Source organism: Penicillium macrosclerotiorum (assembly GCF_028827735.1).
Source record: "Penicillium macrosclerotiorum strain IBT 26536 chromosome Unknown utg000006l_segment0_segment0, whole genome shotgun sequence".
NCBI classification, from domain to species: Eukaryota; Fungi; Ascomycota; class Eurotiomycetes; order Eurotiales; family Aspergillaceae; genus Penicillium; species Penicillium macrosclerotiorum.
The window spans coordinates 2,528,179-2,542,822 of NW_026643085.1; the positions used below are offsets into that span (position 1 = coordinate 2,528,179).

General features: G+C 50.4%; 7 protein-coding genes across 7 annotated transcripts; 6 read left to right on the top strand and 1 right to left on the bottom strand.

The window, feature by feature from the left end:
* Window positions 1-514: 514 nt before the first annotated feature.
* On the top strand, window positions 515-1,221 carry dprC (the record flags this gene model as incomplete). Its single annotated transcript, XM_057077901.1, has 2 exons — window positions 515-916; window positions 1,060-1,221. The coding sequence occupies 2 exons, from the start codon at window positions 515-517 to the stop codon at window positions 1,219-1,221; spliced, it is 564 nt and encodes a 187-aa protein (XP_056933481.1).
* A 1,291-nt stretch (window positions 1,222-2,512) lies between these two features.
* On the top strand, window positions 2,513-5,335 carry N7462_006184 (uncharacterized protein; the record flags this gene model as incomplete). Its single annotated transcript, XM_057077902.1, has 1 exon — window positions 2,513-5,335. The coding sequence occupies one exon, from the start codon at window positions 2,513-2,515 to the stop codon at window positions 5,333-5,335; it is 2,823 nt and encodes a 940-aa protein (XP_056933482.1).
* Window positions 5,336-6,144: 809 nt separating this feature from the next.
* N7462_006185 (ATP phosphoribosyltransferase) lies at window positions 6,145-7,355 on the bottom strand (the record flags this gene model as incomplete). Its single annotated transcript, XM_057077903.1, has 4 exons — window positions 6,145-6,524; window positions 6,626-7,117; window positions 7,243-7,277; window positions 7,339-7,355. The coding sequence occupies 4 exons, from the start codon at window positions 7,353-7,355 to the stop codon at window positions 6,145-6,147; spliced, it is 924 nt and encodes a 307-aa protein (XP_056933483.1).
* A 1,291-nt stretch (window positions 7,356-8,646) lies between these two features.
* Window positions 8,647-9,207, top strand: N7462_006186 (40S ribosomal protein eS28; the record flags this gene model as incomplete). The annotated part of the gene is made up of 3 exons (XM_057077904.1): window positions 8,647-8,707; window positions 8,875-8,958; window positions 9,146-9,207. 3 exons carry the CDS (start codon window positions 8,647-8,649, stop codon window positions 9,205-9,207), a joined length of 207 nt encoding a protein of 68 aa, XP_056933484.1.
* A 936-nt stretch (window positions 9,208-10,143) lies between these two features.
* N7462_006187 (DUF899 domain-containing protein) lies at window positions 10,144-10,916 on the top strand (the record flags this gene model as incomplete). Its single annotated transcript, XM_057077905.1, has 2 exons — window positions 10,144-10,167; window positions 10,272-10,916. 2 exons carry the CDS (start codon window positions 10,144-10,146, stop codon window positions 10,914-10,916), a joined length of 669 nt encoding a protein of 222 aa, XP_056933485.1.
* A 532-nt stretch (window positions 10,917-11,448) lies between these two features.
* On the top strand, window positions 11,449-12,123 carry N7462_006188 (uncharacterized protein; the record flags this gene model as incomplete). The annotated part of the gene is made up of 1 exon (XM_057077906.1): window positions 11,449-12,123. The coding sequence occupies one exon, from the start codon at window positions 11,449-11,451 to the stop codon at window positions 12,121-12,123; it is 675 nt and encodes a 224-aa protein (XP_056933486.1).
* A 1,803-nt stretch (window positions 12,124-13,926) lies between these two features.
* On the top strand, window positions 13,927-14,407 carry N7462_006189 (uncharacterized protein; the record flags this gene model as incomplete). The annotated part of the gene is made up of 2 exons (XM_057077907.1): window positions 13,927-14,202; window positions 14,237-14,407. 2 exons carry the CDS (start codon window positions 13,927-13,929, stop codon window positions 14,405-14,407), a joined length of 447 nt encoding a protein of 148 aa, XP_056933487.1.
* Window positions 14,408-14,644: the final 237 nt, after the last annotated feature.

Here is a 14,644-nt window from a genome sequence, read left to right on the forward strand (position 1 = left end):
TGAGAAGAGACAAAGACAAGCACTATAGGGGAGAAAAAGTAGATTCAAAAGAAAGAAGGATAAAGCAGAGAAGAAATTAAAAGAAGGGAAAAGTATGGGGAAGAGGTAACATGCCCCAGGAGGATTGAGGGACCGGAGCATCCCCAGATTAGGGAAAATTGCTCCACTGCCAAACGCGAAAGGGACCTCGGCTCGTGCCTCGAGTCCAATGTCGTCCCTGGGCGGGGCACCGTTGAATTATTCAGCAACTTCGCAGCGGGATTTCCATGATGATCGTATCTTAGCATATATGTGCATAAGTGAATATGAGGGCAGTGGGAGTTCAGGCAGTATAAGTGTGCCCTCGGTGTTCTCGATGCGAGCTGGATGTGTTCAGCCTGACGTCATTTCCATAAACCCTGAAGTATGACAATTCGCCGCCGCGGCATATCGTGAGAATAGAGTATTGACAAAGCTCGGGTCCTGTTTCATCTCTCTGGTCTCTTATTTTGGAACTCTTATTTCCAATACCATCATGTGTGCGTACTACCAGAAGCCAACCGATACCACTGGCCATGGCATTGGCCATGGCTCGTCTACCGGCGCCCCGGGAGCTCCATTATCGACGCAAGACGTGCGAGCACACTATGATCCCACCACGTCAGGCTTCAATTCGGCCACCGGGTCAGGGTATACCAAATCATCTACCACTGGGCCGCATGAACATCCTCATCTGCCGACGCCGTCGAAAAGTGACAATCAGATGGCGGGTCAGGATGATCGGATTCGATACGCGCCGAATACTGTGCAGCGAAGCGCACTGGAGGATGACTCGGCAGGAAGCTCCTCGGCCAAAGATGCGCGGACAGAATCGCGAGCCGGCCGCATGGGTGAAGACGTCGGTCGCAAGGCGCATGGGCTGGGGGCAAGTATTCACGTAAGTCGACTCAAATGACTGGCCAACCTAAGAGGCCCTACCGAAACAATCGAATGAATTGAGTCTCAGGTTGGGGGTGGAGGCTCGAGCAGGATCGATGCTTTGAGAAGGATCTTTCAATTGACCATGAAAACAATTGGCAGGGGGCCGGGGAATCGCTTCGGGGAGCGCTGACGGCGGCCGTGGACCGAGCCTTTGGATCCGAGGAAAGCGCCGAACGCAACGAGGAGATTGCGCGACGCGGCCAGGAGGAGATGCAAGTGGGTGAGTTTGGGGCCAGCACTGCGCCCCAGCGGAACCGGTAAGTTGTTGGGGCTAAGAGGATGGAGACACGATAGATGGGGGTCGCTATCTCGAATCTAGGGGAGCTTCCTAGGAAGGCCGATTTATTTTTGGAATCACATTGAGCTAAGGCTCAACAAGGTATGCACATTGTTGAAGGGCTCTCGTTTTGTACAATAAGATTTCCATACTTCTCTACTTCGATGAACCGGATGGTAGTCTAGACTCCGTTGTTGGCATTGTGTTTTTTTCTCTGACGGCGGTCTGAATGAAGCGTGCGATCGATATACAAGAAGTAGAGAGTAGCAGCAGAGCATAGGATACAGTAGTAAATAGAACATTATAAGCTCGATGAACTATGCGACATGATGTGGGCCAAGAGAGCGAAATCGACCGTCAAAAGCTTGATTTGATTATTGATGGCTATTCCCTGATTTGACTGGATTTTGGGGGGAGGAGGATTTTCTTATTTCTTGCTCTTGGGCCAGAGATCTTCAGGTTTTCCTTGGTCGCGAAGTCTCCCTTTTATAGGGTATAAGGCATGAGGTATAAAAGATGGGGTAAATACTATCATCATGCAGTCATGGCTGAATGGAGTCATCATGATATCTGAGCTTCGAAGTAACCGCCCTATCGGGTCGTGGACTCTCCCAAGCAAATCATGGAAATCGGTGGAAATCATGGCCCGGACGGGGCATCAGAGCACCGATCTCCCGGGGGCCAGCCCGCGGCGTTCGTCGATCATTCACGATCATTCGCTGAAACACGACAAACGTGGCAGTCGCAGCTATTTATGACTCTGGCGATCTAGTCGACTGCAAGAGTACGATACGCCAGGCTCGGACGGACTACCAAACTAGATGATAGCTTTAAATCTCCCTAGTTGTCCTCGGGCTAAATTTCACATACTTGGCGGCAGCCCCCATCTCGCTCGAGGCCAGCACGACAGAGTTTTGCCTCTTTCCGGAGCACCCGGAGGCTGTGCTGGAGGCCGGTGGGACCCCTGCTGCTTCCGGCCTTCGCCTTATAACGGGCACCGCCCGCAATTTTGTTCGTTAAACATCTTGGCCTCAATGGCAAAGCTTGACTGGACATATCCAACCCCCGCGTTGTACAGATTGCGCCGATTGCATCAGGAGTTGTTCTAGTCATAGCTCTTTCCGCCGCGCCCGCTCAGACCCCCCAGTTTATATCATCCATGAACCGAGTCCGGTTTTCTCGGGACCTTGTTGTACGGGACTTGTACTACCAGGTGCCCCTGGCCCTCGTGGCATTGTCGACATCTACGAGATCTACGAGGCTTTCAGCATCAAAATGATCCGCGCCAGCCATCCGGCGCCGCTGGGCGTTGCGCCAGAACGTGCGGGCACCGAAGCATCGTCAACTCGACTCCTGCCACAACCGAAGCAGTCAGGGTCATGGTCATCCGAATCGTCTCCTAATGCACTCGATTCCGAGTCACCCGCGCCCTATACCTCCTTCTCGAGCTCTGATAGCGATGATCCGCTGCCTGGTCGGGCCAACGAAACCGACGAAGATGTCGCCGGCGATGTGGTCGGTGTTAGTATCGGCCGCGCGCAAAGTCGCATGAAAGCCCGCGCCACCCCGGCTGAAGAGAAGAACCGAGTACTAGAGCAACAGGGTGGCTATTTCACCAATGTGCCTGAAGAGCCCGCGAGGAACAGTGGTCTGTTTGTATCGGAGCTTACGGCAGAGCCGGACACGGTGGAGCCGGAGTCTCAGGCAGCGAGGGCCCAAAAGACGCCTCGCAGCACGCCGGTAATGCATCCCGCCACACAATCCGTGCCGGTGGAGCACCGCGCGCCGTCCGGTCCCCACAAAGACCAATATACTGCGTCATCCGCCGCGTTGCCCGAAACTAAAGATACCAATGCATCAAGTCAACGATCCAGCTTTACTCGATCGCTGCTGAAGACCTCATTGCCGCGCCGGCCGCGGGCCTGGTCGGGTGAGCTGAAGAAATTTCTCCCAGACTTGGGATCATTGACGAAGCGGCCTTCTCTGTCGTTTCGCTCGAACAATGAACCCAACCGAGCCCGCGGCCAGACGATAGGAACCAGCGTCAAACGATCTCCGAGGTTTGAGTCGACACCTTCGTTTCGAGATTGGTCAGCCTCACTATCCCCCAACCCCCGGTCGGCGCCATTGGTCTGCAATGTCAGCCACGATGAAGAAGATGGGGATGACGCTCGCCCTATCTCTGAATTGCAGACCCTTGATGGAAGCTCCGCGGTGAAATATTCGTTCACAAGACGACCTAGCACAGCTCTGGCAAGACCACCGAGTCTGCGAAGATCCTCGTCCGATCAGTCGCTGTACTTGCGCCCATCGTCAACAGCCTCGTCGCTGGAGCAGCGACCGCGGTATGAGAATATCCACTCTCAGGTTAACAGTCGGTTCAAGGCGATCAAAGATAGCTTGCAAGATTCAAGCAGTCGGCTCCTTAGTATGCCCACGTTACACTTGCAAGACATCCGCCCGGATTGGACCTCCCCGACGTATCCGAACTCTGCGTCCACTTCTACGGCTGAAAGAAGTTTCAATAAAGCAGCCACAGAGCATGCAATGCCTCCGCCTCCTCCACGGTACAATTCTCAGTCCATTCACCCTATCTTGGAAGAGGCGATGTCTGAATTAACCGGTGATGTTGTAATTCTGGGCGGATACCGAGGCTCGATTCTTCGCTCCGCAAAGCCACCGCACCGGCAACTCTGGGTGCCGATGAAAGTGGGACTCAATCTCCGAAAAGTTGATCTAGAAGTTGGATTGACCCGGGAGGATGAGGAACGTATGGAAGAGACGATCATCCCTTCCGGAGTATTGTCTCATGTTGGGCCTGTCGATGTATGCCGACGACTGATGAAGCGGCTGCGGAAATGCGAGAATGCCGTCCGTGGTGATCTCCGGGTTTGGGATTACGGATATGACTGGCGTCTAAGCCCTGAGCTGCTGTCCCAGCGGCTCATCGCTTTCCTCGAACGCCTGCCCTGTAACCGATCACCAGCCGAGGGCGAACCTCGGAACCCTCGGCGCGGGGCGACAGTTATCGCGCACAGTCTCGGCGGCCTCATCACCCGGCATGCCGTGAACCAACGGCCCGATCTCTTCGCCGGTGTGGTCTACGCGGGCGTTCCGCAACACTGTGTCAACATCCTCGGTCCGCTACGGAACGGTGATGACGTCCTACTCAGCTCACGCGTATTGACTGCGCAGGTCAATTTCACTTTCCGTACCAGCTTCGCCCTCCTCCCAGAAGACGGCCACTGCTTCATTGACAAGCAAACCAAAGAGGAATACCGCGTGGACTTCTTCAATGCCAGCACTTGGGACGAATACCACCTTACTCCTTGCATCAATCCCGCTCTCCCGTCACCTACCGCAACCCGAGGCTTCAAGGACCTGGCTGCGATCGGGAAGCGCTTTTCGCTAGGCCCTCAATCCAGCACGACCGACCTCCAGGTCCAAGATCTCTCAGATTCGCGCGACCCCGACACGCCCTCTACCACTACCACCACAGATGAGGACTCTTCGCCTAACGGCTCCCGCCGCACAATTCGGCAGATCTCAACCCCCAACCCAGCCCACATCGCCGCCTCCGCTGGCGACAAGCTGAACGACACTATCACCCCGCAAGTGGACGGCCTCGTCGGCCCCGTCACCAACCCACGAGGTCGCTCCGTGCCCTCAAAGATCTCCACCGCCAGCACGATCCCCCACGCCGCCGCCGTCGAGTACCTACAGCGCACGCTCGCCGAAGTGAAGCGCTTCAAGGCCGAGTTGAACTTTCAGCCTGGTCTTCAGGCTGAAAACAAGTACCCGCCCGCCGCCGTGCTGTACGGCAAGAGCGTGCCGACAGTTTACGGCGCACGCGTCGTCTCACGCGACGCGATCAAGCAACAGGACGCGTACGATGACCTAGCATTTGCCGCCGGCGACGGTGTATGCCTCGCTTCGGCAGCCATGTTGCCGCCAGGGTATCGGATTATCAAGGATGGGCTGGTTAAGAGTGATCGTGGGCATGTCGGGCTGCTGGGTGATCTGGAGGGCGTGGGACAGTGTCTCCGGGCGATTATCCGGGGCCGGAAGGAGGGTGTTGGCATGGAAAACCAGGAGTAGAGAGTGTGTGCCCCTTTGGCCTGACTCCGGCTCCATTGGAAGTCTTCCCCTCGTCTTCCCCTTTCTCTTACATTTTTTGATGGTTCTGTTTGGAAACCTTAGTGTTTTTTGTTGATGATACCACCCCTATGCGCCATGATTGATGTTATTTTCCAAGAGCTGGGTGGATTGTTATTATTTTTTGGACATAGCATTTGTGCGTGTGTATGTATGTGTGCTTTTATGCTTTTACATTGTACTATATTCATCGGGGGAGACGGAGATGCATATACAGAGATACAGACATACCTGCAAATTATGCCACCTAAATGAATAGAAAGAAGAAGAAAAAAATCCAGAATCGTTCATAGAAGATATTTATTTCCTACTCGAAACTCGCTATATAACCCAATGCTCCATCTATATACGTGCCTGCATCTAAAGCTCACCCGCATACTTTTTTTGTCCATAGAAAGAGAAACCCAAAGGCGTAAGTCAAGGAAGAAAGGGGGAAAAAGGTGTACTGGACCCAGGCGTGGAAAGGGATGTCAAGTAGAATATCATCGGGATACGAAGAATGAACCAATTATGGAAAACAAAAGACATGGCGAACTGGAGAATATCTGGCTGCAACCAAAAGAAAAGAGACGGAAATAGAAAACAGAATAGGGAAAGCACCGAAGAAAGCAGAAACTAAACCAAACACCCCCACTTTTTGATGGCGATGTTCAGGACTCGAATATCGGTCATGGATATCGGTCTTTTTGGCGCTGGTAGATCAGAAATTTGGCGGCTTTTAGACCGCTCCAAGAATGTCGGCCATTTGGCACTTAGTCGGTACGCGAGTTGGCAATGGTGAGAACCAGGATATCGGCGGCGCCGACCCGGGTCAATTCGTCCATGACAGTGGCCACGCGTTTCTTCTCGACCATCGAGCTGACAGCCACCCAGTCCTCGGCCTCCAGTGCGGTAACGGTAGGCGCACGCTTGCCGGGGGTGATCTGAGAGGCGACGGCCAGCTTGGACCGCGGGATGTTGTATTGACACAGGACGAACTTCTGGGCGGTGATCACACCACGAATACGCGACGTAACGAGTTCCTGGAGATCGACACGGTTGGTGGAGTTGCGAGACTTGACCAGCACCGCGGTGCTCTCAACGACGGTGTCGATGGCCTTCAGGCCGGCGGCCCGCATGGTTTCACCGGATTCTATGCGACGGGTCAGATTAGCTTAGAGTAGGGAAGAAACCCCTCACACGGGCACGGGTAGGATACGAGAGAGGAAGTAAAAAATAACGATAAAAACGTACCAACGAGATCCACGATGCCGTCTGCGACGCCCAGAGCGCAAGCAGCCTCGACACTACCGCCGACATACTTGATCTTGGTTTGGAGCTTCTCGCCCGGCGCGACACCCTCGAGTGTTTCAAAGAACTTCCTGGTCAGCGCAGTGAAGCTAGTCACCACATTACGGCCAATCAATTGCTTTGCCTCAGTAATGTCGCCCTTCTGGGGAACCTGCACCTGCAGCTTGCAGCCGCCGAAGCCAAGATCAAGGATCTCCTGCACACCAGAGACCTCGCCGGGAGCCAGACTTGCGTCGTGCTCCGCAACCTGGTCACGACCAGTGATACCGAAGTCGACACGACCCTCCCCGACGAAGGTAGGGATATCCGCGGCAGGCAGGAAAACGAGGACGATTTGCAGGTTCTTAGCCAGGGAGATGTCGAGGCGGTTCTCGCGACGGAATTGAATGTCGGCGCCGTGAAGGAGACCGAGGGCATCCTGATTCAGCCGTCCTTCTGTATGATTGAAGTTGCGTTAGCTTGGGAATTGAAGTGGATTTGTTTCATCTTCAGTCATCGCTGTGGTGTCGCTCTGCGCTCACGGGTATGAGTCACGGAGTATAGGTGGGCGTGGAACTTACTCTTAGGCACGGCGAAGATGAGTCGTCCATCCAAGCTGGGTCAAAGTTCTAAGTCAGCTCAGGTCTTTGAGACTCTCACAATTGCGATTGACTCACTGGTTGACAAGATCCATGGTGGCTGGTAGTGGTTGAGTGGTTGCTGCGCGGGGCACGGCGGATAGCGGGAAGAAAAGTTGGAGTGATCGGCAGAGAGAGAGCAGGTGAGTTGACGAGGTTGAATCGACCGGGGTCAAGAAATTGTAAGGCAATTGAATGCAATTGAAGCTGGATGATTCACCAGGTCAGGGAAAAAAGTGGAGGGTGGTAAGTCAACGTAGATCGGAGCTCTCTGGGCGGGCAGAAATTGGAGGGGCAGCCAGCGATACGCCGGTGTACATCGTCACGGCGACAGGACCTGCGGCGGACCAAGGTACTGCCAATGTACTTCGCCATAGATCACGACCACTGACGCACGTGGGGAAAGACGCCCTCATGAATGAAACCATTATTTCAATTCTTAATTTTCCCGTGCCATGGACTACTGGCTAAAAGCTCTCTTGACGCTAATGTTCCTTGTTAAGCTCCGATTTCAGTGACTGGGATACAGTAGTAGTTACTTCATTTGGGTCCGACACCGGGCCAGTGAATTCGAAGGTGACTAATCCGGCTCAATCACGATTCCTCTATCTTGTTGTTCGCCTAGACTTTCAGGTGTCGTGTGGCAGATCAGCTGACTCATGGTGACTACGGCTCAGTGGGCGCCCACTGAGCGCTCAGTAGGCGGCGCTAAAAGTTGGCGCCTGACTATTGCCTGAACTTTTCTTTCGCCCCTATCTCTTACCTTACCTTACTCTCTTCCATGTCACCGTCCACCTCACCGGAAACCACGTTTTTACACGGTTTCGTTACTCTTCTTCAACATAATGAATGTTTTTCAAGTATATAAGTCGCTACACTGACTAGCATACCCTTGACTCCTTCGCAGAACATACAAGATATAGGATCTAGGATGAAATAAAGTATGAACTAACTATTTTCAATGTAAAAATAGTCCACTTATAGAAAGTTATGTATATGAGAAAATTCGTATTGCGACCGTACGGTAGTAATGAAAATACTTCGATTTATGACTGTAATCAACCAGGATACCATATTTTTCGAAACATACGAGGTTCTTGGTACAGAAGCCGCCTACTGACCCCCGCCGCCCGGTGGACCGCCTACCGAGCGGTCAGTAGGCGCCTACTGAGCCATGTTCTGGATGACTCAGCTCACATCCTATGTAGCCTGACGGCTCAGGTGTCAGCAGCCCTGAGCCCTCGCGTAATTTGGAACCCACAGAAGGCAAATTCATCTTTCACATCCGCTTCTTCCTCCAGTCCACCCAAACTCCCTCAACCTCGAGCTCAACGCCCTCCCTTCAAGATGGATTCCAGCAAGCAGCCCGTCAAGCTCGTCAAGGTGACCCGTGTCCTCGGCCGCACCGGTACGTGCCTACCCTGATGTCCAGAACCGCTCCGCACAAAAATTCGAGATTCGCGAAGGCCGCCTATTGCGCCTCCCAATCCCCGCCAATCCAATTTAGATAACGAAAAATCGCGGATTTCATAAGAGTCGATTGGATACTAATTGGTGTTTTTTTACGTCTTTTAGGCTCCCGTGGTGGTGTCACCCAGGTCCGTGTCGAGTTCATGGACGACACCTCCCGTTCCATCATCCGTAACGTCAAGGGCCCAGGTATGCGATATCGACCCCTTCAAGAATTTCCCGGAAACATGGTTGGGCGGATCAAGAGGAGGAAATGCGAGACATCACATTGAAGATCCGGACCCTTCATGTGGATATTTTCGATTTCTTCCTTGACGACTACCACACAAACTCCTATGAACTGCATCGCTAATTCATGTATTTTCGCATTCAACAGTCCGTGTCGATGACATTCTCTGCCTGCTCGAGTCTGAGCGTGAGGCTCGCCGTCTCCGTTAAAAATCCTCAAAACGTCAATTTCCTCGCGCGATGTCTTTCGTCTCTCTTCGTCTCTCGCATATCCCTCCCGACCGGTTTTTTTTGATCGTTCTTCGGCCAAAACTGTCTCCCCGCTTTTCTTTCTTGCCGTACCTGTGACTCCTCCCCGACTCCCTCAACTTCAACCGCCATGCCGCCTCCAAATTTCCGTTCTCCTCTCAACTTCTTAATGCCGTGTCTACGCTTTCCGATGATTGAATAGGAGATATTGGATCTGGGTGGAAGGGGCTTGTCGGCCTTTCTCAGCCGCAAGTCCTGGAAGTCGATCATGAGTTCCGACCGGGAGAGAGAGATGGAGAGAAACGAGCAGATTTCAAAAAGCCTGTTTATATGAGAAATGAAATGAGGTTGCGCGACGGCTGTTTTGTGGATTTGTGGGAAGGTCTGGTCTGGTTTGGTCTGGTGTTTTACTACATACACACGTCCTTTTTGACGTGCTTGCATGGGCTCAATGCGACAAACGAGGTTGTGATACGTTTTCTACTCCTTTTTTCTCCCTTTTTGCAGTTCCCAAGGCGGTACTAGAGCAGAAAGGACGCCCAGACTTAGCCAGAGTCCGACCGACAAAAAAAGAACAATGGGAATCCAAAAAAAAATATTGAAACTTCCGGTTCTACTATGTCGAGGGCAACTGCGGGCGTATTTGTAGTTTGTTTCTGTATCTGTAGAACAAGAGGTTGGGATGGAGACCCCTTTGGAGAATGCCGAGGAGCCTCCAAATGAAAACCTCCGTCAGCCAAAAAAAGTAAGGTTAGTAAGGAAGCTTAATCCGGCGTCATGATCTCAACCCTCGTATTCCAGCATGTGGGGAACAATCAAGAGCAACAACCCCGCTTCCATATCGACCTGATCCAAAACACAATAACTGAGTGAGCGAGCCACAATCGGTAGACGGCTATGATGGATGTTCCAAACAAGAAGGTATGTCTGTTGATCGAGTACTTCTGATACACTCCCAGTACAACCATCCCTCTTCCCGTCCTTTTTTCATGAGAAAATGTCCATGAAACTGAAGTCAAAGCAAGGTCGTCACGGTGGAGGAGTATCAGCAGGCACGAGCAGATCTTCTCGAGAAAGAGAAAGCAGCGACGCGTCTACTCCAAGAACTCGCTGCAACGCGCCGACAGCTGCCTATGGTCCAGGTCCCCTCTCCCACACGCTTCAAATTCGACACCCCGGAGGGAGAAAGGTCCCTCAGTGACCTCTTCGGTGATCGAAAGCAACTCATCCTATACCACTTCATGCTGGCTCCACACGAAGCTCAAGGATGTGTTGGGTGCTCCTTTTGCATGGACCATATCCCTGACCTCCGACACCTGCAGAGTCGGAATACGTCTTTTGCTGCAGTTGCAACTGCACCCCTGAGTGAGATTACTGCATATGCCAATCGCATGGAGTGGAAGTTCCCCTTCTACAGTTCGGCAAAGACGCATGAAACCTGGGCAGAAGCTGAAAAGGGCGGGGAAACTATTTCGTGGAAACCAGGAAATGGCTATTTTGGACTTTGCTCTTTTTTGAAAGAAGGGGATGAGGTGTTTCACACTTATGATACTACAGATCGAGGTTTGGAGATTATTCTGTCCACATATCATTTGCTGGACATGACTCCAATGGGGAGACAGGAGGTGGGCAATGGAATGAATAATTTCCGGCGCCATTTCGAATACTGAAACTATCTCATAAAAGTCTTTGTCTTCGTTATTGCTTCTTTTATTTTATGATCATCTACTTTGAATGAGCTGCTCTCCAATATCTGGCCCCTGGTGTCATCAATTCTTGAGGCTTGTGTGAAGAAAGTAAACTTGGTCAATACACAGCTTGTTTCCAGGGGTCTAGTATACATCGCCGAGGTAAATGAAATGAAGGTGAATCTCGGAATCCTTTCTGTTTGTCACTTTATTCACTATTTATGGCTCAGCATCCATCACAAGTTTCCATTTAGAATCCTTCTATTTCCAAAATCTTCAACCGAGCTTCTAGGAGGTTCCCCTACATCTCTACCCTTCAAGCAAGAACCTCGAGGCTGTTTTTCACCTTTATTCAAACCACCACTCACCCTTCCCACGAATCACTTTCAACTCTTGAATCATATTGGTCGCCCAACTTGAGCTTGCAGAAATGGCGTCCATAGATTACGTCAAACTGGAAAACCCCGGTCATTTGAACTACTCATCACCTATCACATATGTCGATAAGGCTACCATGACTGACAGCAAAGGCGTGATCATTTACAAGCCCATGAAGGCTTCTCAGAAGGCACTTTCAATCCCAGAGCTTGTTTCCCAGATATTCTCCTACTTCACTGCGAAAACAGATGATCGACACTGGGAGCAGTTTCTCGTTCTCAAAGACATCGATACTCTTCTCAGCTGTGCCCGTGTGTGCAGCATTTGGTATGGACAAGTAATGAGAACTCTGTGGGGTTCCTCGGGATTGATGAATGACAACTCGCGCCTGGGATCTCTTGTCCAGCGATTCGAGAGAATCGCGTACAACCGTCGCCAATACTATGCTGACATGATGAAGAAGGGGCTGCTCCTTGTCGCTAGTGACTCTAATGATGACCTTGAAAAGTGCAACCGAGTGCTTCAAGGCATATCTTTTACGAACATGCGTTGCTTGGAAATATTCTTGGACCATTCGAGGAGCGAAATCTGCCTGCCTCACGTCGATGCTCCTAACATTGTCGAGCTGCAAATTCGGCCGTGCATTTTCAAATATGTACGCCACCAGCGAAATGCCACGAAGTATGAAGCGCGCAGTTTTACTCGAGGTTTCCCACGAGAAGTGGCGAAGGTTCTACCAGAGTTCATCCAAGTCAGTCTTTACACTTGTCCCCAGAAAATGTCACTCTGTGAATCTAAGTCCAAAATTTAGGGTCGGTTTCCAAATGTTCGAAAGATCACTTGGGTTGAGCGAGAGGTTAGCAAGCAATGTATGGCAAGAATCTCTCGAAAGATGAAGTTTGATTTCCAATTAAACTGCAAAGAATCGATTTACTCAAAGGGCACATATCAGCTTCGCCAAAATTAGGGAATCGCCTCTCTCTCTCTCTTCTCTTCAAATTCCCGTCAGGCAAGGGGGGTTCAACAAGGCTGGGGGTTGGAAAGATGGTTTAGTTGCTTGAGACATAAATGACAAACTGTGGCTAGTATTCCGGAATTAACTCACATCGGTACAATCAAAATCAACGGGATCTGCGAAGCTATTGCATGAGCTTTGGCAACTTTTTTGACTTACTACCCATATTGTAATAAGAATTTCCCCGGTTTCCATGTTTGTGGAGATCATGATATTTAGCGATTTGGATCGAAAATTGGAATCTTGGATCTGCTGCACACTAAAGGAAGGGGATGCAAAAGGAATAAGCAAAGCGACAGTATTCTCAACACGTTCTAAACTGAGCAACAAATTCCGGTGTCCACTCCTAGATTTATTTCACTATGTCTTTGTCTACACTGCCTGAGCCCCTCATGGAAGACTGTCTATGAAGCTTTTTCACGTACGCTGTACGATGCAGTAAGGAGCAAGAGTAGAAGCCTCTTTGATATCGAGATCTTCAAGAATAATGCAATAGTTCAAATATTTGATAGTATAGAGCATAGAAAGACACATGCTGATGATGAGGGCTAGCTCCAGCATTCTCCGCCAATGCACGCTCCCCCGAATCGGTCTCCAGCGCAACAACCTGGATTTAATGTCAATCACCATGACGCATATTTTGATTGGAACTTCCTTGGGTTGAGATGCATTTATCGCAGGTAAAATCAAAAATCCTGGAAGAGAAAAATGTAAATGTATGATAAGGACTTGCAGCTTCAAGAAGGTGAGCTCATTTAGCACATTCCAAATTGTATAATATAAAGAGAAAGGCAATTATACCCTGAGAAGTGGAGAACAACTAGGCAGTACAGCTAATAGCTGTCCCAAAAAGCCATATTGATGAAGACAACCCAGGTTCGAATTCTCGAAAGCCTCGATTGAGGTGCAAGTTAGCCTCTGATTGAGCTCACAAGACCCCAAAGGGATTTCAGAGTAAGCACTACCTCTTCGAAGATAGAGGGCAATTTTCCTGTTGAACACGGATTTACGAAATAAAAAAACTAGGAGAAGGATCAGAATCACCAAACGGAAAACTCCCATTGTTCAAACTATCAATCCTTAATCTACATCTCTATAAACACAGAAACAATCAAGCCTCCGGATCTTTATTCTCCTTGCTGTCCACCACCCAACCTGACCCTCTTACTATCTATCCAGCAAATGCCCCATGCTCCTCCAGGAATTCTTGTTTCTCCTTCTACCTAATTTAAAGAGCCCAGTTGCCCGCAAGAAGGAGTTCTACGAAGTCCAAACCCACCAAGTTACCCCGAAATAGTGTACGGTCAAACAACCATCACTAGACCCGACTCTGTCAAAACAATGGCGGCGACTCAAAAATTCCTTTCCATGCCGGAGTTGGTTTCTGCGATAATGAGCCAGTTTGCATATCAATGAGTGTTGGAACCCAACGGTATCAAGACCCTGCTCTGCTGTGCTCGTGTGAACTCAACTTGGTACTGGGAAGTGACGAGGATTCTATGGAAACCCAAAATAACCCGTTACTCTATCTGGGTAGAGCCGACTATCGTTGAACGCTTCCAGGGCCTCACCAAGCAGCGCCGACAATTCTACGCCAACATGATGCGAAAGGGGTCCATTAATGCCCTCTTTACTGACAAGGAGCTTGAAAGAACCAACCAGATTTTTCAAGACATCACTTTTCCGAATCTCCAGTATCTGGAGATGTATCTGGATGCAAACCTCCCCACCATACGTTTGTCTATGCTTAATGCTCATGCAGTCCCCAAGTTGCGTCTTAGTTGGGTTGATAAGTCAGGCTCACTCGATCGTCCCCAGGTTCCCGAGAAAGACTATGAATTCGATTGGCTGGACGATCTGGTGACGTTGGAAAAGGTCGGCTCATCAATCAGTACTATGAGAGAGTTAGCTGACCAACTTCGAAATGAATCAGGAGCGATTGCCGTATGTGGAGAAGATCAGTTATTTTGATGAGGAACTTAGGGGCGAGTGGCTGCCGAAGGCTAGGCAGCGCCTGCATTGGGTCTGCTTCGAATTCAAGACTTCACTCGAGATGAACGGAGATTATCTAGAAGACTGATGATGTGGCTACTCTTTCCAATGATGGCCAATTATTGACCTTTCAATGCGAGATCCATGTACTAAGGCTGTTTTTGCGTAATTCAAATTACGATATTTTAAATAGCTCAGGCGGCTTCTTGGAATTGTATCTTATTCTCATGTGCCGTAGCAAATTCCATTCACGATGGGCAGGCTTTTGGAGCAGAAGAATTAAATGTGGCTCGAAATCCCCGAGATATTCTGTCATCGTAGTAGT